Here is a 23,122-nt window from a genome sequence, read left to right on the forward strand (position 1 = left end):
TTTTCAGGGGTTTTTCCACTGTCATTTGCTATTAGTAATATTGCTTTCATGATTGGTATGGCTAAAATTAATACACACTGTTATCTTTAGGAACTCTTGGAGCATTGATAGGTCGAGGAAGGGCAAATCTTGTCCCTTTTTTCACAAGGAGAAAAAAAGGCTTAGGAATTAGTCATTTTAATACATATCTGGGGAAAATTTACAGGAAATTGCAAAACAATTTACACATTTTGAAAAAAACTAACACTAAAAGTCAGCGTCGATTTGTTCAGAGGCAGTCTTAGAAAAATTTTGGGGAATTTTGGGTAAACTTGTAGACAGCAAATCATTTAGCACATGGCGGATCCCTACTGGTTATTCCCCTGCAAGGAGCCTCGAGTATAAGAGTAGTCTATCCTTCAGCACAAGCGCAGGCTGCGCGCCGGGAGGGGGGCGCACAGGCCAATGAGCGCAGAGTTTGCCCTGCTTCGCGAATCAGAATTCACGGCAGCCGCCTCGGCCCGCCTTTTGTCCTTGTGGTTCCGTGTGTTACGTCAGTTTTTCCCTCCGCCAATCGCGGAGCTCCTCGCTGTCGTCGTTGCCTGCGCAAGGGCCCCCTCCGTTCCAGCCAATGGCGCCGCGCGGGGCGGGGCGGGAGTTTTTATAAGGCGAGCTTGGTGGACGCTTTCCGCTTTCCGCCTTCGAGCCGCCGCGGCTTCTCCTCCGTGTCGCTCTCGCGGCTATGGCGCCTCTGGGTTACCCGCGCTTGCTCCTCCGAGCCTCGGCCCGGGCCGCCTGGGGAGGGGGCGGCGGCTGCGATGGCTGCGGCTGCCGACACCTGCCCAGGGCTGCGCGTCGGCTGCATCTGACGGCCCCCAGGTAAGCGGAGGGGGTGCGATTGGGGCTCCGCTGGGGGAGCCTCCGAAGCCGGGCGCGGCATACCGGAGGGCGCTGCCCGGGGCTCCCGCTCCCTCCCTCGGCGGCTGCCTCTCGGGGAGGACCCAGCCGCGCTGGGCTGGCGGAGGACCGGGCCCCCCAGTGGCCGCTCGCCGCGCTGCAGGCTGATGAAATCTTGCGGGCTCCTTGCATCGCCTCGCCCGCCCATCCACGGCCCCGGGAGCGCTTGGCGGATCCCCCATAGCGCTGAGTCCTCCCAAAGCTTGCTTCGGCCGATGGGTGCTGTAGTCCAGCCCACCTGCCGGGCAAAAGTGGCGTGGCCAGAGCTCCGCGTTCGCTGCCTGGGCTGCGCGCCTTGCCTTGGATTCCTCCAGCGGGAAATTTCCGCACCCACGAAAGCCTCATCCATGCATGATGCAACACTGAGAACGTGGTTGCTAGTTTGGAGCGCCTTATCCTGAAAGCCCCTCAAGGCAGGAGGCGCGCCGGCCGCCTTTGTGGCTTCCTTGCTCGGGGAGTCGCTTGGCTTGGGTGCTCTTTGCAACGAGATAAGCAAGTTGTGATCGCGACCATTTGCCCTCTGGAGTAACGGGTCATAGGAAAGGCTGCCCCCAGGGCTCCGTCTTTGAATTGCCCAGCAGCGGCTTGGTTGTACAGGGTGGCCAGTGACAAGAAAGCAGGGTGCCAAAGCTGGATTGAAGGCTCCCGGGTGAAGTTTGTAGGGAAAACCGCATAGGCTAGAAAGGAGGGTATCAAACAAAGAGGAAGTGGAGTACCAGGAGAAACCGAACACTGCAGCCTCCCATCCTGAGGTCAAACCTCTCATCTCTCTGCCTAGGATTCCACAGGCTGTGGAAGGTGGAACTTTGAAGTGTCAGAGGGAGGTTTCTGGGCGCCCAGTTGGGGCTCAGGTCTGAAGTTACCCCAACCTCTGCGCAGCCACTCCTTGCGGCTGAGATGTTGTGTGTGGCCTCCTTCAGAGAACGTACTTCGATTCATTTTATCTGGCCCGTGTTTGTCAACTGGGGACAGTGTGCACAAATGACCCGGGCTGCTTAGGGAAACCGAGGCCCAATTCTGGGAAGTCTGAAGAGCTCCTCCTTTGCAGGAATGAAGCAGTTGTCATTTCTGGACAGAAGCTGGCCCGGCAGATTAGGCGAGAAGCCTGCCACGAAGTAGAACAATGGGTTGCTGCTGGCCACAAAAGGCCCCATCTCAGCGTAGTTCTAGTGGGAGAAAATCCTGCCAGCCACTCCTATGTGCTGAACAAGACCCGAGCAGCCGCTGACGTGGGTGAGTTTGCCTGAGCTGACTTTCCCAGCTAGCTGTCGGGAGCAGGGCAGGCTAAATCTGGGGTGTCCGTCCGCCTTCTCTCTGGCCTTCTGCCAGGCAGCGCTTGCTCGAGCAATGCTGTGGGCCTGTTCTTCAGAGAAAGAAAGGGTGGGGTTGTCTTTTGAAGGTTCATATGCCCCCTCCTCTTGAAGACGGGCAGCTGCTGCAGCTTCACTTCAGAGTCAGTAAGTGTAACATGCAGATTTTAGGACAGTTCAAGATCATAAAAAAAACCCAAATGCAACATAAATCTCAGCGTAAGGGAATCACCAGCTTTGGCACTGGTGGATCCGCACATAGCAAAGTCTTATGACTGGGACACAGAATTTAGCAATTGCATAGGAAATTTCAGGCCCTTGGATGTTTTATGGCGGATGAGGATGGGACCTTGCAGGAGAGTTTGTTATTCACAGCTGCTTTCTGGGTTGTTCCTGCAATCGGTAGACATGGGTGCAGCAGCCAAGACTGCAGTCCCAAAGCAGGATCTTGGACAGCTGCTGAGAGGTGTTCCTGAACCGCATGTTGTCAGCCTCTTCTATTCTGGGCCACATCAACTGGCATGTGGAGAGGCCGTTTCGAGTAACTTCCATCTCCTTATATTGCATTTGTTCCTTGCAGGAATTAGTAGTGAGACAATCCTGAAACCGGCCTCTATCACAGAAGAGGAGCTGCTTGATTTAATTGTCAAACTAAATCATGATACCAATGTCGATGGCCTGCTTGTACAGCTTCCTTTACCAGGTGAGCAAGTCCTGGGCTTTTGTGGGGAGATTTGTATCAGACATTCCTGATCTTTGGAATGCACCAAGTTGAACTGTAATGCTGCGAAGCAACCCGTCCCTTCTGAGTTTTGCAAGTCCAGTCAATTGCACTTTGTGCAGTAACCCTCCTTCAGATGAATTCCTATCATCCGTCAACACTTTGCAGTCTCACTTCTTGATAACTCCCCTCGCTCCTTGCCAGTGCCCCATTTTGTGGTCAGACATGTGAAATCCGTCACACTGAGAGTCTCCCCTTTCTTGCAGAGCATATTGACGAGCGAAAGATCTGCAACGCTGTGAACCCTGAAAAGGATGTGGATGGATTCCACGTGGTGAATGTAGGCCGCATGTGCTTGGACCAATATTCCATGTTGCCTGCCACACCTTGGGGCGTGTGGGAAATCATCAAGAGGACAGGTAGGAGCAGGGTGCCTATCCTGTGGCACAGGGGCTAGGAGGCAGTATTGCAGGCTGACTGCCCAGGGCCAGCAGTTCCATCCTGACCGGCTCAAGGTTGACTCAGCCTTGAGGTTGGTAAAATGAGGACCCAGATGTTGGGAGTAACATGCTGACTCTGTAAATTGGTCAGAGACTGCTGTAAAACACTATGGAGAATGGTACAGTAGTCCTTAACTTACAACAGTTCGCTTAGTGACCGTTCAAAGTTACAATGGCATTGAAAAAAGTGGCTTACGACCATTTTTCACACTTATGACCGTTGTAGCATCCCCATGGTCATATGATTTGGATGCTTGACAACTGGTTCATGTTTATGATGGCCGCAGTGCCCCGGGGTCATGTGATCCCCTTTTCAATCTCCTGACAAGCAAAATAAATGGGAAAACCAGATTCGCTCAACAACCATGTTACTAATTTAACAACTGTTTGTTAAGTGATTCACTTAACAAATGTGGCTGTCAGCACTTCAACCTGCATTTACTCTAGTGCTGACATAAGGAGAAGAGGGGGCAGCTGACAGTGGCAAGAAAAGTTTTAAAATAGGGCAAGATTCACTTAACAAATTTCCCAGTTAGCCACATACATTTTGGGCTGAATTGTGATTGTACGTTGAGGACTACCAGTACCTAAGTCTAAATGCTATTGCTTTTGCTATCCTGTTGATGGCGATATTCCCGGGAAAACACCTTCCCTGAGGGGCTTTTGTGTACTTTACTGCAGGGATCCCAACCCTGGGCAAGAATGTGGTGGTGGCAGGGCGATCCAAGAACGTTGGCATGCCCATTGCAATGCTTCTCCACACAGACGGACGGCATGAGCGCCCAGGAGGTGAGGGCCTAGATGAGTTAACGCATAGCTTTGGGGGAAAAGTTGAGACTTGTGTGCCCTCATTGTGGCAATACGGAGGCACATTTCAGGAGGGGTGAGAGGGCCAAGGAGCCAGCTTGCCAGCCTAAAGGCCAAAGCAGGCAGGCAGAGAGCAGTGAGCTGCATCTTTGTGTTGTTGCATTTCCAAGATGCTGGTTTCTTGGAATCAAGAGTCCTCTGAACTGGAGGGTAGATGTGAATGGCCAGTAGGGGAAGCACACTGCCATCTCTGCAGGAGCGTCTTCCTCCAAGGCTGCAATCCACCCACTTTGATATGTTGGGGTCAGTTGCTTTCTCAGGACCGTACAAACCTTGTTTTCTTCGGTGAAACCCACAAGATCCCTCAACTGTAGCCCAGTCGGAGGGGCTTCCGGATTAAAGCTAGATTGCTTAGTCCAAGAGTTGTTTTGAGCAGGATAGAATTTATGGTCCTTTCAGCTCAAACCATCCCAGATCTTGATCCTATCGTCTATTCTAGTGCCACTGCTATTAATTACAATGCAGGAATTTAACAAGTTGTTTGCAAAACTTTCAGGCTCTCTAGGAAACATGAGCTTCATTCATTTCTGCTTTATATGGCTTTTTAATGGGTCCAGAGTAAATTGTTCCATCATTATTATTGTTGTTTATCATATTTTATTATTATATTTTATTATTTTTTAGGGGATGCAACAGTAACAATTTCTCACCGCTACACTCCAAAAGAGCAGCTCAAACAGCACACAATCCTTGCTGACATTGTGGTTGCAGCTGCAGGTAAGGTCTTGAGCGGCTTGTTTAGGAGAGAAAATTGAAAAAAGAACCTCCTGAGGTGAGGGGAAGCTATTGACCCCCAACCAAGTGACAGTGCTAGGAAGCCTCTGCAGGGGCCCTTCTGCATTCTGGAAAGTCATGTGGAGCTCTCGGGAGGGGTCCCAAGCCAAAGGCCTGGCCATGATCTGCGTTTTCTGTCTTTCTGTCACCTCGGTGAACTAAGCAAACCATAGTAGTTTTTTTATATTAACTACTGTTTTTCAGGCATTCCCAATCTGATTACAGCTGATATGATCAAAGAAGGAGCTGCTGTAATTGATGTTGGCATAAACAGAATCCAGGATCCTGTCACTGCCAAGCCAAAACTTGTTGGAGATGTGGATTTTGAAGGTAGGCAATTGATTTGTAAGGTCTAAATCCCTTCTTGATATGAAGATTTGCATTCTGACAAGGGGGTAGGGGGCCCAATTTCAACTACTGGAGCTATAATATCACTTGCCTCTACATGCCTACTCTAATGCAGAAAGTAATTTGTAGTTTTGAACAAGTTAGGAAGCTAATCTTTGGACAACTTGCATCACTTTTCCAAATGGCAGGAAATGAAGTTGGTGGTAATGTAGCTAACTATTAAATACTTTGTCCCCAGAGCCTGTAGTTCTTCCCTGTAACTTTATACTGCATCTCTATTGGGAAAAGCTTTGGGTAGGTTATGGGATTTGGAAAGTTGTTGTGACTTTCTGTATGTGATCTTATTTCAGTCATTCAAAGCCAAGGGTTCAGAAAATGAGTGTGTATCATCTGAACCCTGATCTTGAGTTGCTGTACAGTTAACAAAAGCTCGAGGCCATTGTGAAAAGGAGGGAGGAGGGCAGTCGCAGGAGGGTATTCTGTGAAGGGGGAACTCAGTTACGAGACAAGGGACTTTCTTGCAGTTAAGAAATTCAATGCAATGCAATGCAATTCAGTAATGAGAAAAGTAAGGTTTTACACGGGCAAGAAAAACTAAATGCAGAGTTATATAGAATATGAGGTACTTGGCACAACAGCAGTAACTGTGTGAGAGGTTCTAGGAATCCTAGTGGACAACCACTTAGATATAAGCCAGCAGTGTGCTGCATCTACCAAAACCCCCAGGATAGTCCTAGGCTGCACTGTCAGAGGGATAATGTCAAAATCATATGAAGTACTGCTTTACTTACTGCACTGGTAAGACCGCATTTGAAATACTGCACTTATGGTCACCACGACACAAAAAAGATTTTTGAGACAGTGCAAAGGGTGCAAAGAAGAGCAACAAAGACGATTAGGGGACTGGAGACTAAAGCGCATGATGAATAGTTGCAGGACCTCAGTGCATCTGGTCTGACAGAGAGAAGGACTAGGGGTGACATGATAGCCTCTCAAATATTGGAAGACTTCTATCACAAGACGGGATCAACTTATTCTCCAAAGCATTTGAAGGCAGGACAAGAAGTAATAAATTATTAAAAAGAGATCCAACTTAGAACTAAGGATAAATTGTCTGAGAGTGAGAAGAATTAACCCGTGGAACTGCTTCCCTCCAGCAGTTGTGGGTACTCCATCACTGGAGGTTTTAAGAAGAGGTTGGATAGTTGGATAGTCTGGGTGCTGCTTGAGCAGGAGGTTAGACTAGAAGCCCTCCAAGGTCTCTTCCAACTGTTACTCTGTTATTCTTAGAGCTGCCATCTAAATGCTGCACTTCTTCTTTCTTTCCCCTTTTTCAGGAGTCAAGCAGAAAGCCAGTTACATCACGCCAGTTCCTGGTGGGGTTGGCCCCATGACTGTTGCTATGCTTATGAAAAATACCATTATTGCTGCCAAGAAAATGCTGCGAGCCCAGCATTTTGAAACCTTCACTGCTTGATGATGGACTTCTTGTGGCCAAAAGTGACATTCCAGATTGTCTCCCTAGAAGCAATGCAGTATTTATTTATTTGATGAAATGTTTTGGCCAGCTGCTCTGCAATATTTATATGAAGCAATTTTCTTCCAAGGCAGCGTAGCCCCTGCCAGTCGTATACATGATTCCTATCTTTTAAACTGCTATTCTGAAATGCAGAAAATGAGAATACAACTTGAATGAGAAAGTTGATTCCTCACTCTTTAGGCAGCCTGAAAGAGTAACAAAGGGCCAAAAATGTGTTTTTATAGTAAAAATGTTTTAGCATACACTTGAATTGACTAACCTTGGCTGAAGCCAGGATATAAATTATTTGTTAGGATTATAATGCAGCTAATCTGGAGTCAAAAGTTACTATTTTCTACAAAGCCATATTTATATTTAATAGTGCTTAGCAAAGCAGTTCAGCCTGTTCAGTACTCAGTTTTTTCCTGTTTTAAAGGAAAAATTGGCTTGAAAGCTAGACGATGCTTAAGACAAAATAAATGTGAGTTCTCCATGCTTATTTCAACTTGCTTTGTGTTTATCTGAGCAAGTAGTAATATTGCTGGATGTATCTGAATAAAAGTAATTGTTACTTGCTTGTAAAGTCTTGAGTTCCATCATATATTTTGTCAGATTGAATTTAGCTGTGGCATGGCTGGCAGTCTTTTTCTGTCCGACATTGCAGGGTCTCTGCTGGGAAGGTAATCCTGTGTGTTTCCTTGTGGTCAAATTAATGAATGTTTCTGCCATCCTGGGATTGGCAGAAAAGTGTCAGCATAATTTGTTATGTCATAATTTGGATGAAAAACAGCTTCTAAAGCACAGTTGATCTTTGGAGAGAAGCAATGAGAAAAGCAGGCAAAGCTCGGAAGATGATTCACTCGCTAGCGCCTTGTTAGGGCTGAAAAACAGCTTCTAAAGCACAGTTGATCTTTGGAGAGAAGCAATGAGAAAAGCAGGCAAAGCACTGAGATCGCTTCACTCAAAAAAGCTACATTCGGAGTATAAGACACACCCAAATTTTCAGCCTATTTTTTGGGGGGGGAAAGTATGTCTACATGGGGCTACCCTTGAAAAGTGTTCGGAGACTACAGTTGGTCCAGAATGCAGCCGCGCAAGCTGTCGTGGATGCACCTAGGTACACCCACATTACACCAATTCTCCGCAAGCTGCACTGGTTCCCTATTGGTCTCCGGTCATAATTCAAGGTGTTGGTTATTACCTTTAAAGCCCTACATGGCTCAGGGCCAGGGTATCTTTGAGACCGCCTTCTATTGCATAACTCCCAACGACTGGTAAGATCCCACAGAGTTGGTCTCCTCCAGGTCCTATCAGCTAAACAATGCTGGCTGGCAGGCCCACGGAGGAGGGCCTTCTCTGTGGCTGCCCCAGCTCTCTGGAACCAGTTACCTCCTGAGGTCCGGACCATCCCCACCCTATTGGCCTTCCGAAAAGTGGTGAAGACCTGGCTTTTCCAGCAGGCCTGGGGCCATTGATCTCGCTCTTGTGATCCGGCGAGATCCAGCCATGAATGGTGTGAATGAGTTTAATGTTTTTAATTTTTAAATGTTTTTTATAATGATTTTAAATACATTGTGAGCCACCCTGAGTCTTTGGAGAGGGGCGGCATACAGATTGAATAAATAAATAAATAATAATAATAAATAAATGTCTTATACTCCAAAAAATACGGTACATATCTTCACATTTATTAAAAGCTATAATTGGGGTTCATTCACTTTCCTCATAAGAGTATGATGCCAGTGTTTTGCCACTAATGCTGTGTTGCCATCATGATGGCAAGGATGGTGGCAACAAGTTTGTGCTGGGTGATGGAATGGCTCATCATCAGATCCATTTTGAAGAAGAGAGAAATAGGATTTTGGTTAAAGAGGACAGCAACAGTAAACTTAATTTTCTTTCCTTGGTTAGATTTTGACCCCATTTCCAACACAGCTGTTTTTTTTCTTGTTCAGAGAAGCACAGATCAGTTCTTCCATCCATTTGGTAGGAATGGATGAATGGAATGGGAGTGTTCCACCCATTTTCTCAAATCATAGTTTAGGAGTGACGCCTGCTTTGTTACTTAGAAATTTAGGTTTAGTCAAGAAGTGTGCAAAAAAAAGTGAGAAATCAGAGGGGTGGTTTTATGGCTCCTTGGATTAAATGCTCAGCTACTGGCTAAACTGAATTCCAGACTGCTGCAACACAGAATAAATTCAAGTTAAAGATGCTGAAGAATGCCGGGAACATCTCATCATCACAATGTTCAACAAGGATGCAATCTGATAAGCTAAAATTGCTCCCAGTCTAAGGAATTCCTTTACCCCCATAGACTCTGGTCCTGAACTATCCCACAATGTCTGAATCAAAGTCTGCTTGAGATCCACAACTCATCTAATGTTTGTGTTCAATTCTTTAGTGGTGAATAAGGCCCAGGAAAACCCAGTGACCTCTGGGTCTATAATATAGGGGGGAAAGGCACGTGGAGACTAGAGGGTAGTTTCACTGCCCATGTCCTGGGGGTGCTGTCTCTCGGTGTCGGTATCTTCATAATTGGATCCCATCTCTATCTTCACCTGGGGTACAGTACAGATGGGGCTTCGAGAATAGCTAAAGGCAGGAGAAGATGGGCAGGAAATCTTCAAATGAAGTGTAATACTACAAGAAAGGCAAATAAATTGGAATTAGGAATTTATCTCAGAAAAGAAGCTGCAGTCAAACAATTAAGATCAATATTATTTCTTTGCCCTTTATTCCTCTAACCTGGCAAGCAAAGATGGTGCTTGCCTAGAATGGTGCATAGAAACGAAAGCTTTTTCTCTCAGTGCCTGAATTGATTTTCCCAGTCAGCTCCAGAACTGTCCAGATTAATTTTAAATTCCACTTTACTCTGGGACACTAGGACATTTCCCATCCCTTTCTTGCTCTTTATATTTTACTATTTTCATGTTTTCCACTTTTCCTAATGCTCTCAATCTCTCCTTGAGAAACTGTGGTGGTAAAATTAAAGGTAGCAGGGTAAGAAACCAGGAGCTTGTGAATTCCAGTCTTGCTTTGAACCGGTTACTCTCTCGCAACCTCAGGAAAAAAGCAAGGAAAACCCACTTCTGAAGTGTGCCAAGAAAACTGCAGGAACTTGTCCAGACGGTTGCTGAGAATTAACTGACTCAGAGGAATACCTCCTTATTTTTAAAGCATTAGTTTCTAAAAATAGCTATGTTTTATGACATCTCAAAACTAACAATGGTTTAGTGGATGGTTGTCAGCTTTAATAGAAGGCTGGAGTTGAGTCGTGAAAGAGGAGAATTGTACATACCCAACTGTTAGGCTTGGGGCAATGAATAAAGAAGGAAAAGAAGAACAGAAGAGGGGTAGGTGAAACGATTGCTTTAAAGTGAGCAAACATAAGTCTTCACTGACATATCCTTTCACTGAATAGCTAGCATATATATACAAAATATTAGGAAGCCTTTATCCTTTTTTAAAAGGTAAACCCTAATGAATTCCAGTTTCAATATTTTGAAATAAAATTAGACTTTGTATGGAATTTGAGATAAATTTCAGTACTAAACAATCAGTGACTTAGTCTTCCTACTAGCAGTCTAGCGCTTTCTCTAACCAATTGCATTAAAAGGCATAAGCATAGCACAGCTCTCCTCCTAGCAGTGAGTATATCACTATTTATTTAACATTCCTTACAAGCACAGGTAAAATGCTGAATTTCACTGACATGTACACAGTAGCCCACAGGCTATGGAAAAATACGCCACAGTGGGAGATTTCTCAGCTGGAGACATTCAATTCAATCTGAGAGAAGCAAACCCAACTATTGGTACACACATAGCCAATGTCCAAATGTTTTGCCTATTTCAGTTGCACCAAATATATAATGAAATACTTCTACTTTAACCAAAGCATTCTTTTTGTGATTCAAAGTCAGTTTTTGACTCCTGCTGCATTTTTCTTGGCAAGATTTTCAGAAATGGTTTACTTCCTTCTCTCCTCCTTTCTCCTTGCTGAGAGAAAATAACTGGCCCAAGATCACCCAGATGGCTTTTGTGCCTAACGTGAGACTAGAACTCACAATTTCCCAGTTTCTAGCTTGATGCCTGAATCACTACACCAGACTGGTACTCAAAACAAATTACAAAACTTTATACTTTGGCCATAAAAATGGATTTTAACACACATATAAATATTTTGAAAAACAAATTGGAGAACTAGTTTGGTGCAGTAGACATCAAGCTAGAAACTGGGGAAAAGCAAGTTTTAATCCCAATTAGGCATGAAGCCAATTGGGTGGAAAAGAAGAGGAGGAGGAGAGAATCAGATTGTGAAAAGCACAATCAGCACTGACATGAAGACACAAAAAGAATAAAACTAAATAGAGATTGTAAATATAAACAATGTTATTGGAAAACAAATTTCTATAACAAGTAATAACTAAAATAAGACTATGTTGATAGTTTTTAGCATCCTTTTGCTTCTGCTAGGAAAAGGAAGCAAGATTCATAAACGTAAGATTCGAAAGTTTGGGTTTGATCATCATTCTTGAGTCAAAACTTTAAAAAATGTTTGAGTCCCTCTAGGTTACTAATTTAAGAACCCCATTTTAAGATAAACATAGTTGACAACTGGCATAACATTACTTTTACTGTAAAAAATTTAATACCTACAAACCTCTTGATAGATTTGAGAGTTGTAAAGAAATTAAAACCAATGCAAACTCAGTGAAATACATTTGTTACCTGCGATCTGGATCAGAATTGTTAGGGGAGGAATCAGAATGCAAAACTCCAACTGGAAGATTCTTCTCCTGGAGAGAAACATAAGATGCACGTGAAGCTGTTCCAAGGTAAGGAAGAACAAAACAATCAGTGAAGAGATGAGAAGAAAAGAGAAGGCTGAAAAAGGAACAACCATTTTGCCATAAACTTCCTTTTCCTGCATCCTCTCTGTCACTCTGAAGGAAGATTTGAAGGGAAAGGAAATTAATTTGTGGCTGCACAAAAGCTTAAATCAACCAAAGCCATGGCCAAAGCCTGAAAAATCAGTAGCCCGAGACTCTCGGGATGTGATGATGTCTTGAAAGAGGAAAGACAGCACGGAGTGAAGCAGGGGAACAGTTACATAACTTTTGTGCTCAGGCCAGCCTTTTGAGTTTCCTTCCTTTCATGAACCGGCCTAGGGCACATCCACCTGAACGTTCTCGTTAGAACCAGCAGCATCTGCATCAAATTGCAGTGCTGCCAAAATGACAACATGCAATGAAATAAACATCTGATTCAAATACATAAGTCGGAACATTTTTGCATGCCCGTGTCCAGAGGGTCTTTGGTTTTCAACTCTCCCATGGTTTTCCCTAAGATTCATGTGACTCATCATTGGGTAGAAGTTTTCAATATTTTAACCTGATTGGAAGGTGTACCTCACAAAGGATTTATAGGAACCTGCATGCTGCCAACCCATTAGAAAACAAATTGGAATAGGTTAGTTCTAGTATTGCTCTAAATCATATAAATGCCACATAGAAGCAAGTTAGGGTTAAGGTTGTGAATAAACATCAACTACAACTAGCTGAGTTAGTAATAAAGAACACAGCCTCTGGGGGCCCAATTGCAGCATATCTGCAGGAGAATCTCCAAGCCAGCACACAGTCTGACTCCGTTACCATGATTCTTGTGTGGAGAACAAATTCCCCGAATTTCTTTATGGTTATGTTAGCAGTTAATTTAGCATCTTGGTAAAACTTGAGTGTTTTACTTACTGGAAATACAATGGATACTGTTTGGGGGTTGAGGCAAGGCAGGTTCCAGTGGGACTGCTATAATAGAGGGAAACTTGGGCTGGGGAAAAAGAAAGGGAAAAAGACAATGAGCTACTCTGTGGACAGGCAGATTCAGATCGGGGCAGATCCTGAGGTTCAGAAGCAGAGGCCATCAGCCATTGAACAATATCAGTAGGTCAGGTGCAAGATGCCTGTGTAGTTGCCTAGTCCAAATACTTTCTGTAATTAATCCAAAGATTGTGTGATTTAAACTATTTCACCCGGTATGTGAGTACCGCACACTTAATAAAAATATTTATTACGAATACATGAAAATGATTCAGTAATTTCTAAATAAAGTGAAAGGTAAAATCTCCTTTGAATCAGACTGGATGGTCCATGTTGTTTTCTTGCTAAGAATTTTGTTGTGGCTTTCTTCCAGGACATTTCCCCCTGATTTTTTTTGTGAGCTCCAGTCCAAATACTAACCAGGATTGACCCTCCCTAGTTCTTTCAAGATTAGCTGAAGATGGTTGCATGCCACTGTCTTGCAGTGGCAATTCAAAATGCAGGGTAATTGCAAAAACAAATACTGATGACAGTTTATTTGACACAAATGCATTCTCCAAAACATTTGAAATGCAAATTGGAATATATAAACTTCACAGGAGAGAAGCAAGAAGTGAAGTTTCATTTCTTTTTGCCAAGGCTCCAACGTGCTCACTGTGAGGCACACTCAACCCCTCCTTTAGGACAGTGGTCTCCAACTTTTCTGCTTTGCGGACTAGAGGGGTGGGGGAGAGGAAATGGTTCCATGTGAGTGATAGGTGCATGTGCCCACAGTTCCATTTGCATGAGCGATGGGCACTCGTGCATGTCCATGAAGTTCAATTTGAGAACAAATGGAGCTTCATGAACACTTGTGAGTGCCTGCCACTCACACAAATGGAGCCATGCACAAGTACTTGCCTGCTGCTTGCACGGCACAGTACCAGGTCACAGCCTGGGGGTTGGGGACCCCTGCTCTAGGACATGAAATGGCATAAATGTTTTGTCCATCCGACACACTTCACTTGTTAGGCAGATTGCCCAGGCCCAAGAATCAATTTGTCTATTGTCAGTAGATTGTACACTGTTGTATAAAATCACCCCCTCCCTCCCCACGGTTTCTAACACACCTCATCAGGGTGCCCCTCCTCAGTTCTTTGACCTTTCTTCTTCTTTTCTTTCTTCTTGTCATCCACCTTCTCTTTTTCAGGAATAATGTTATCAATCCAAGCCAGATCGTGCTGGGAAAAGACAAAGTCCAACATCTTCCGGACTAAAATTAAGGCTAAAATCTGAAAGGTGAGAAACAACATAAAAATAAGTATCTAAGGTCAGAATTGGCTAGGCTGCAGCCATCACCCCCAAACTGCTACAAACAGCTGGTGCCGGAAAGGAAGGGATTGTGTGGTGCAGAGGAGAAAAGGCGAGATTTATTACACTGTACTCAAAATAAAACACGAGTTGGCCTGGAAGCAAGAGAGAAAGATTACTCCTCATTTGTCATGCTAAGAGATTGTACTCTCCTGCAGCCACCACCATTGATTATGGTTACATTTCCATATCCAGTGCAAAGGATTGCTTGCTGGGGAAAGGATATGGGTGCTGTAGTCTTTCATTCTTAACAGATTTTAGAAGAAGAGCATGTTAGTCTATAGTAGGCAGCTCAAAAGGAGCCTGACACGCCTTTCCTAGCTAAGAGGTTTTATTAAAAGGCACAGACTTTTCATGAGCTGCAGCTAACTGTATTTTAGGAGTCTCCACAAAGAAATGGAGACTCCTTAGAAACAGAGCCTCCTGCAGTCTTGCAAAAAGTCCTACTTGTTAGAATAGCACAAGGTTGCCACAAAGTTAGCATCCTCTACAACAGTGGTTCCCAACCTTTCGGGCTTGGTGGACTGGCTGGAGGGGAGACTCAAGCCCTCCCTCAACCACAGACGCTCCCTTCATGAATTTGGCTTCCTCCTTCTCAGCCCTAGACAAGGAAGTAGCACCAACCTGCCTTGGGTTAGCTGGTATCCATAACCTTCAATCCTACTTCAGGCTCCTGCTGATTGATTTAAGAGTGGATCTCCACCAAGTAACACATTGTTTGGACCAAGATTGATAGGTTGGCCCAGAGCAAGTTATGACATGATACGGAGATGCCTACCATAACAGGGAAGATAATGGCTGCCACTGTGGATTTCAGGATCCAGAGGATGGCCAAGCAGACAATCTGAGTGGTAGTGAACAAATGGATTTTTCGAAGGGGCACATGACGCAGGTAGGCATAATCTGGTTGGTGCTTGGCCGGCATCAAGAAGAGTTTGCAGCGCTCCCAAAACTATTAAAAATCAATGAAACATTAATACTTGTTGCAGGGAAAAAGCACTGGAAAGAGGTAGAAGCAGATGTTATTGCCAACTGCATCTAAGAAAGTGTATTAAAACAGGATTTTTACCAAGAATATCCCAAGGCTTAAAAAGTGCAACTGAAGTGTCTACCCACACAACACATAAAAAAACACAGGCAGAGCTTTGATTGTGCTCTCCATTGTGGTTGCCATCTTGATCTTTGGCTCATATCCTGCTGAGATCCCTGATTGCTATAATTCTTTCCCTTAAGCAGATGATGCTAGAGAACCAATTTTTATAAGGCAGTCTTGAGACTTGGCAGTCTCTACTTTCATACCATGTTGTGTGGAGTTGAGGTGTACCTTAATGTCCTTCAGGACTATGTCAGAGGTGGAGTTTATTAGCTGTGAGGTTAGGGGAGGAGCCCTCTCATGCACACACAATGCATAAGGTCAAAATCTTGGCATACTGACTCTGCGTCCTGCCCACGTCTCATCTGAATGGCTGATAAAGCTCCCTTCTCCATTCACTCTGACTGTAGGTCTTGCAACCAGCAGTGACTTCAAATGAGAAAAGTCTCAGTGGTGCATCTAATACCTATGATGACTAGTGTCTGGGTTTGTCTTGTACCCTCATTATTTCCAGGCTCAATTAAAAAGGGGTCTAGAGGAAACGGATCACCTGGACTTTTAGTTATACATCTTTGCACCTGGTTGTCCAAGTGAGGCTGTCAAGTTGCCTTCCCAGTGTTGGAGGCTGTTCAGGCTTCAGCTCAACTCTGACAAAGCTGAGTAGCTATGGGTTGTAGGGTCTTCCAGGTCTTGAGACCTCCCATCCTTAACTGTGGATTGGACAACACTGCTCTGACAGAGAGAGTTGGTAGGCAAACTGGGGCTCCTCCTGGACTCATGGCTCCCAATTGAAGAGTAGGTGGCAGCCATGGCTGTTGCACCTGATCCTGAATCTGCTAATGATCACTCATTGTAGAGAGCAAAAGCAATGGCCTTGAAGGGCAGAAGAAAAAGTGGCTACCAAGGCTAAGGTTAGATAAGCAGAATTTGACTCCTTCAAGATATTGGTTGGTTTCTTGAAAGTGGAATTGTGGCTCCGACGGATCCTTTCCAATTTTGTCTCACCCTCTTCCACCATGCCTAATTAAAAAACAGGAAGAAGCCCAACCTGGCAAGGTGGCTCCTTGCATGAAAATGCAGTGGTGACCGACGGCACAAATCCAAAGCTCCCAGCTGAAGCCTCTGTGTGCATACCTGAATGCCATTGAGTGAGGCCACTCCCATGTAGAGGAAGATTCCATACAGGACTGGCATGGGGATATACTGCGGCAGAGAAAGCAAGTAGCCAGGTAAAGGACACAGACACATATTGCTGAGTTGTCAAAGGTGAACCTGCTTTTCAGAAATCAACTACTTAAAACTGTAATCTGATACAAGTAGTCCTCACTAATTGACTGCCTCATTTAGTGACTGTTGGAAGTTACATGTTTGCTTAACGATCAAAGGAGAAGTGAGGTCATAAATCCATTGTGGTCACAAGATTTCCACTTAGCAACCATGGCACTTACTGATCAAGTGTCCAATCCCAGTTGGACTAACTAAGGACTATCTGTACTGCACAGAATGAACTTTATTTTGAGTAAATAGCTATTAATCTTGCTTGTCATTTCAGATGGTGGTTTAAAATTTCTGGGCCATTTGCTAAATCCACATCATGAGGCTAAGATATTTTACCTTGAGAATAGGTGCCAGGAAGACCGAAATCCCAGTCAGAATGAAGACAATAATCCCTGTGACTCTCTGCTCCCTGTTAAAGATCAGAATAAAGAGATGGAGTTCTGCCCTTGAGTGCAATGTTTACATATTTTATTAGATTCCCAGGTTTAATGACATCTTCCTGCATTCCTGATGTTGAACTACCACCCATCACAATGTCCATGGTGTTTGTTCCAGAGGAGCTGCAGAGTTCAGCCACAAAGAGCAGAAAACAAAGCTGTAGCGATATCTATTTTCACCCAATCCTTCTGCTGCTCTGCCTGGGACCATCCATCTCTCTGCCTGGAGTGTCTCTCCAAACTGAAGTCGAGGAGACAAGGAGGCTGTCATAAATGCCTCTTTGGGGGGAAAAGCCCCTAAAGAGTGAAGGCTGTGAACGAAAGCATGGCAGGGCTTTGCCTGGTGGTTTTCCTACCACAGGGGCTGTGTCTGCCACTATCTGTGATTACGTTTATTAGTGATTAGTTTTAATTGTACGTTAGAAGGAGCATTCAAAACTACTGGAATTCCCACATCGGTCCAAGAAAACATCAGATAAATGGAGGTCTGCATGCAATGTCTAGAAACCAAAGTACTTCCACACGTACAACGCAAAATATGGAACAGACATGTAGATGACACCTTCACCATATTAAAAAAGAACCAATTAGAAAACACCCACAGAACCATCAGCATTTTCAAAGCAATCCAGCTTACCAGAGAAGAAGAAAACAACTCACTACCCTTCTTGCACATCCTGATCAGCAGAGATTACAATGACAAACTAGAAACACAACCATCCATACCAACCAAGTGCTCCACTACCAAAGCAACACCCCAACCTTCCACAAGAGAAACTGTGTAAGAACTTTATTTAGAAGAGCACAGACTCTCTGCAGCAGAAAAAAGGAAACATAGCATATACAAGTTAATTCAAAAGGTGCCTGACCACTCAATCCAATAGAGCACAACTAACACAAGCCCTAAAAAGAATAATACTGCCATACTTCAAGAACATCTCAGAAAAACACTAACAAACTACTACAACCACATGGAATCAGCGTAGCACACTAGCCAACTAAAGCCCTTCAAAACATCCTAAGCAAATCAAAAGATCCAGCAGCCCCAGAAGAAAACACATTATATGCACTGCACCCCTTCATGGATTACTGCCTTGTCGTGGCGAAGGGGTTTGCATAGCTCAATGAAGCTATGAGCTATGCTGTGCAGGGACACCCAAGACGGACAGGTCATAGCAGAGAGTTCTGACAAAAAGTGATCCACTGGAGAAGGAAATGGCAACTCACTCCAGTATCTTTGCCATGAAAACCCCGTGGACAGTACCAAAAGGAAAAAAGATACGATGCTGGAAGATGAGCCCCTCAGGTTGGAAGGTGTCCAATATGCTACTGGGGAAGAGCAGAAGGCTAGTACTAGTAGCACCAGAAAGAGTGAAGGGACTGGGCCAAAGCCGAAAGGACGCTCAGCTGGGGATGCATCTGGTGGTGAAAGGAAAGTCCGATGCTGTAAAGATTTTTTCTCCATAGGAACCTGTAATGTAAGATCCATGAATCAAGGCAAGATGGACGTGGTCAAACAAGAGATGACAAGACTGAACATCGACATCTTAGGAGTCAGCAAACTAAATTCAGATGACCATCGGGTATACTACTGTGGGCAAGAATCCCTCAGAAGAAATGGAGTAGCCTTCATAGTCAATAAAAGAGTAGGAAAAGCAATACTGGGATACAATCTCCAAAATGACTGAATGATCTCAGTTTGAATCCAAGGCAAACCATTTAACATCACAGTAGTCCAAGTCTATGCCCCAACCTCTGGTACTGAAGAGGATGAAATTGACCGGTTCTATGAAGCCCTACAGCACCTTATAGAATTAACACCAAAAAATGATGTCCTTATCATCATGGAGGATTGGAATGCTAAAGTAGGAAGCCAAAAGATAACTGGAATAACAGGCAAGTTTGGCCTTGGAGTACAAAATGAAGCAGGGCAAAGGCTGATAGAATTTTGTCAAGAGAATACGATGGTCATAGCAAACACTCTTTTCCAACAACCCAAGAGACGACTCTACACATGGACATCACCAGACGGTCAACACAGAAATCAGGTTGACTAAGTGCTCTGCAGCCAAAGATGGAGAAGCTCTATACAGTCAGTAAAAACAAGACCAGGAGCTGACTGTGGCTCAGATCATGAGCTTCTTGTTGCAAAGTTTAGTTTTAAATTGAAGAAAGTAGGGGAAAGCGCTAGGCCGCTCAGGTATGAACTAAATCATATCCCTGATGAATATACAGTAGAGGTGACAAATAGATTTAAGGAATTAGACAGGGTGCCTGAAGAACTATGGATGGTGGTTCGCAACATTGTACAAGAGGTAGCAACTAAAACCATCCCAAAGAAAAAGAAAGGCAAGAAAGCAAAATGATTGTCTGAGGAAGCTTTGCAAATAGCTGAGGAAAGAAGGGAAGCGAAAGGCAAGGGAGGAATAGAAAGATACACCCAGTTGAATGCAGGTTTCCAGAGAATAGCTAGAAGAATTTAAGAAGAATGCCTTCTTAAATGAACAGTGCAAAGAAATAGAAGAAAACAAAGAATAGAGAGGACCAGAGATCTCTTTAAAAAAATTGGAGATATGAAGGGAACATTTTATGCAAAGATGGGCATGATAAAGGACCAAAATGGCAGGGACCTAACAGAGGCAGAAGAGATTAAGAAGAGGTGGCAAAATTACACAGAAGAACTATACAAGAACGATCTTAACATCCCTGATAACCACGATGGGGTGGTCACTGACCTCGAGCCAGACATCCTGGCTCGAATGTGAAGTCAAATGGGCTTTAGGAAGTCTGAGCAACAACAAAGCTAGTGGAGGAGACAGTATTCCAGCTGAGCTATTCAAAATCTTAAAAGACGATGCAGTAAAAGTGCTACACTCAATTTGCCAGCAAATTTGGAAAACTCAACAGTGGCCACAGGATTGGAAAAGGACAGTTTACATTCAAATTTCAAAGAAAGGCAATGCCAGAGAATGTTCAAATTATCACACCATTGCACTCATTTCACATGCTAGTAAGGTTATACTTAAAGTCCTATAAGGTAGGCTCCAGCAGTATGTGGATCGAGAACTATCCGAAGCACAGGCAGGATTTCGAAGAGGCAGAGGAACTAGAAATCAAATTGCCAATGTACGCTGGATCGTGGAGAAAGCTAGGGAGTTCCAGAAAAACATCTACTTCTGCTTCATTGACTATGCTAAAGCCTTTGATTGTGTGGATCACAACAAATTGTGGCAAGTTCTTAAAGAGATGGGAGTACCAGACCATCTTATTTGTCTCTTGAGAAACCTACATGCGGGTCAAGAAGCAACAGTGAGAACTGGACATGGAACCACTGATTGGTTCAAAATTGGGAAAGGAGTCCGGCAAGGTTGTATACTGTCACCCTGCCTATTTAACTTATATGCAGAGCACATCATGAGAAAAGCGGGGCTAGGTGAATCAAAAGTTGGAATTAAGATTGCCGGGAGAAATATCAACAACCTCAGATATGCACATGATATCACTCTAATGGCAGAAAGTGAAGAGGAATTAAAGAGCCTCTTGATGCAGATGAAGAAGGAGAGTGCAAAAGTTGGCTTGAAACTCAACATTAAGAAAACTAAGATCATGGCATCCATCTCTATCAATTCCTGGCAAATAAATGGGGAAGAAATGGAGGTAGTGACAGATTTTATTTTCCTGAGCTCCAAGATCACCACAGATGGGGACTGCAGCCAAGAAATTAAAAGACGCTTGCTCCTGGGGAGGAAAGTTATGGCAAATCTAGACAGCATACTAAAAAGCAGAGACATCACCCTGCCAAGAAAAGTGCATATAGTCAAGGCTATGGTTTTCCCAGTTGCAATGTATGGCTGTGAAAGTTGGACCATAAGAAAGGCTGAGCGCCAAAGAATTGAGGTCTTTGAACTCTAGTGCTGGAAAAGACGCCTGCGAGTCCCTTGGACTGCAAGGCGATCAAACCCTGTTATTAAGACCAGCTGCCTGCAATTACTGCAGGTTCGAATCTCGCCAGGCTCAAGGTTGACTCAGCCTTCCATCCTTTCTAAGGTAGGTAAATTGAAGACCCAGTTGTGGGGGCAATAAACTGACTTTGTATAAATATACAAAAGGATGAAGGCTATTGCTTAGAATATTGTAAACCGCCCTGAGTCTCCGGAGAAGGGCGGCATATAAATCAAATTTAAAAAAAAAACAAAAAACCGGTCAGTCCTAGAGGAGATCAACCCTGACTGCTCTTTAGAAGGCCAGATCCTGAAGATGAAACTCAAATATTTTGGCCACCAAATGAGAAGGAAGGACTCACTGGAGAAGAGCCTAATGATGGGAAAGATTGAGGGCAAAAGAAGAACAGGATGACAGAGAATGAGGTGGCTGGATGGAGTCACTGAAGCAGTAGGTGTGAGCTTAAATAGACTCCAGAGAATGGTAGAGGGCAGGAAGGCCTGGAGGAACGTTGTCCATGGAGTCGTGATGGGTCAGACACGACTTTGCAACTAACAACAACAAGGACTGCAACAAGCACTATGTAGGACAAACAGGCAGAAGACTTGGCAGAACACATCCATGAACACCAACTAGCAGTCAGAAGACATGATGGAAAAACTCTTTAATTTCACAACACATAGATAGACTTTATCATAGTTTCAATTGGGAAACTGTGACCGTCCTAGATCAAGCCAACTCCAACAATGCCAGGGAATTTCTAGAAGCCTGGCACTGTGACAAATTAGCCATCTGTAGACAGATGGACATAAATAATATCTACAAATTATGCAAAAGAGACAATCAACAAGCCAAAAATTTCTTAAGCACCTCTCCACCAGCAATCAGCACCCAGATGAGCACAGATTAACACCAAGATTAGCACCAGACCAACAATCAAGAAGTAAACAATACCCCAATTAAGGAACTGCCAAACAAGCCAACAGTAAACAGTCCAACCAAGGAACTTCTAAGATCCCCCCCCCACCAACCCTGACAGGGCAAGCCATTAGAAGGGGGAATCTAATGGGAGCATTTGCTCCCAGAATTCCCCAGTCATGATTGCTTAATGGCCCTGATCTTCAAATTGCTGCAGCTCTAGAATTGCTGCTCAACTCTTTGCCCATCATCCCAGCATCGTTGCATCCGTAACACAGGTGAGAGAAACCTTTTCAGTGGCTTCCAAGAAACGCTTACCTCACTCCTAGGAACTGCGGTTGTTCTCCTGGTGCACTGGTCTCTGTCTCCATCTTCAAACTATCAATGTGTGCTATGGAAATTACAGTGGCTGCCACATACCAGGGTAGCCCCATGAATGAACACACTGCCAAGAGGACTCCAACCAAGAACAAGTCCAAATGGTACCCAGCAGCTTTCTAAAACAAAGAGGGAAGGACAGTGTGAAAAAAGGAGGAACTGGGGCAAAAACACTGACTCTGAGAGCTGTAAAGTGTGCTGAAGTTTTTCTTTCTCCAAAGTAAGAGAAACCCAAAATCATTATACCAGGAATATACTTCCAATTTGATTTTTATTGGCCATTTGGGACATGCAGGGATGTGACTCAAATATACAACCCAGCATACTGTAATATGAAGGGAAGCAGAAGGAATGAGAAAACTCTTCTGAGAACTCACGAATTAGCTTTGCCAATGGTTATTGTCTAGCTGGCTAGACAAATTAACACATACAAAATTAAAACATTAAAGCAATATGTTGGTAAACTATTATATCCAAACAATACAACATGCCATAGAAAGCTAACCAAGGTTAAAATTAACCCAATTAGACTTGGTTTAATACATCGTGCCAACTCCATTGTCTCAGGTCTGAATCCTTGCCCCACGTGATAGAAATGGGGTTGAACAGCATCCCACCTTTCTTTGTGTACCAATTCACAATAGTAGTGTACAAGAAGACAGAAGAAAAAACAGACCTTCAGCTTGTGTTCCTTTCTGTTCACAATCACTGCTGTAATTTGCTGATCCATGAAGATCAGGATGGTGACCAAAAAAGCTGGAAGTGCACTTGCCAAGTAGACCCACCAAGGATTTTTTCCAAAGGGGAACACAAACCACCCTCGATCTAGGCGTGTGGGCTAGAAGTAGAATTCAGAAAGAGCATGTGACCAGAGAGACTCACACAATACGGGAGTTTTGTGCTCTTTATATGCTCCCTCTTCTGTGCTCACTC

The 23,122-nt window shown here is 44.1% G+C and overlaps 2 protein-coding genes across 3 annotated transcripts in view; one reads left to right on the plus strand and one right to left on the minus strand.

The window, feature by feature from the left end:
- Nucleotides 1–583: 583 nt before the first annotated feature.
- On the plus strand, nt 584–7,558 carry MTHFD2 (methylenetetrahydrofolate dehydrogenase (NADP+ dependent) 2, methenyltetrahydrofolate cyclohydrolase). Of its 2 annotated transcripts, XM_034430638.3 has the most exons (8): nt 584–858; nt 1,985–2,169; nt 2,827–2,949; nt 3,234–3,386; nt 4,149–4,256; nt 4,959–5,051; nt 5,313–5,438; nt 6,794–7,558. In XM_034430638.3, the coding sequence occupies exons 1-8, from the start codon at nt 722–724 to the stop codon at nt 6,931–6,933; spliced, it is 1,065 nt and encodes a 354-aa protein (XP_034286529.1). In that variant the 5' UTR covers nt 584–721; the 3' UTR covers nt 6,934–7,558. The 2 variants fall into 2 exon arrangements, with proteins under 2 accessions (XP_034286529.1, XP_034286530.1); XM_034430639.3 differs by lacking the exon at nt 4,149–4,256 and having other exon boundaries at nt 606–858.
- Nucleotides 7,559–8,929: 1,371 nt separating this feature from the next.
- The window catches only part of SLC4A5 (solute carrier family 4 member 5), a 66,245-nt gene continuing 52,052 nt past the window's right edge, over nt 8,930–23,122 (minus strand). Inside the window, exons 19-26 of the mRNA XM_087875921.1 lie at nt 22,866–23,027; nt 22,130–22,308; nt 16,851–16,923; nt 16,371–16,439; nt 14,922–15,095; nt 13,903–14,064; nt 11,706–11,773; nt 8,930–9,615 (exon numbers count right to left, since the gene is read on the minus strand). Coding sequence (XP_087732047.1) covers nt 9,447–9,615; nt 11,706–11,773; nt 13,903–14,064; nt 14,922–15,095; nt 16,371–16,439; nt 16,851–16,923; nt 22,130–22,308; nt 22,866–23,027 — 1,056 coding nt within the window. The 3' untranslated portion in view covers nt 8,930–9,446. The remainder of the gene's footprint in view (nt 9,616–11,705; nt 11,774–13,902; nt 14,065–14,921; nt 15,096–16,370; nt 16,440–16,850; nt 16,924–22,129; nt 22,309–22,865; nt 23,028–23,122) is intronic.

Source organism: Pantherophis guttatus, chromosome 9 (assembly GCF_059756535.1).
Source record: "Pantherophis guttatus breed Tessera chromosome 9, ASM5975653v1, whole genome shotgun sequence".
In the NCBI taxonomy this organism is placed as follows: domain Eukaryota; kingdom Metazoa; phylum Chordata; class Lepidosauria; order Squamata; family Colubridae; genus Pantherophis; species Pantherophis guttatus.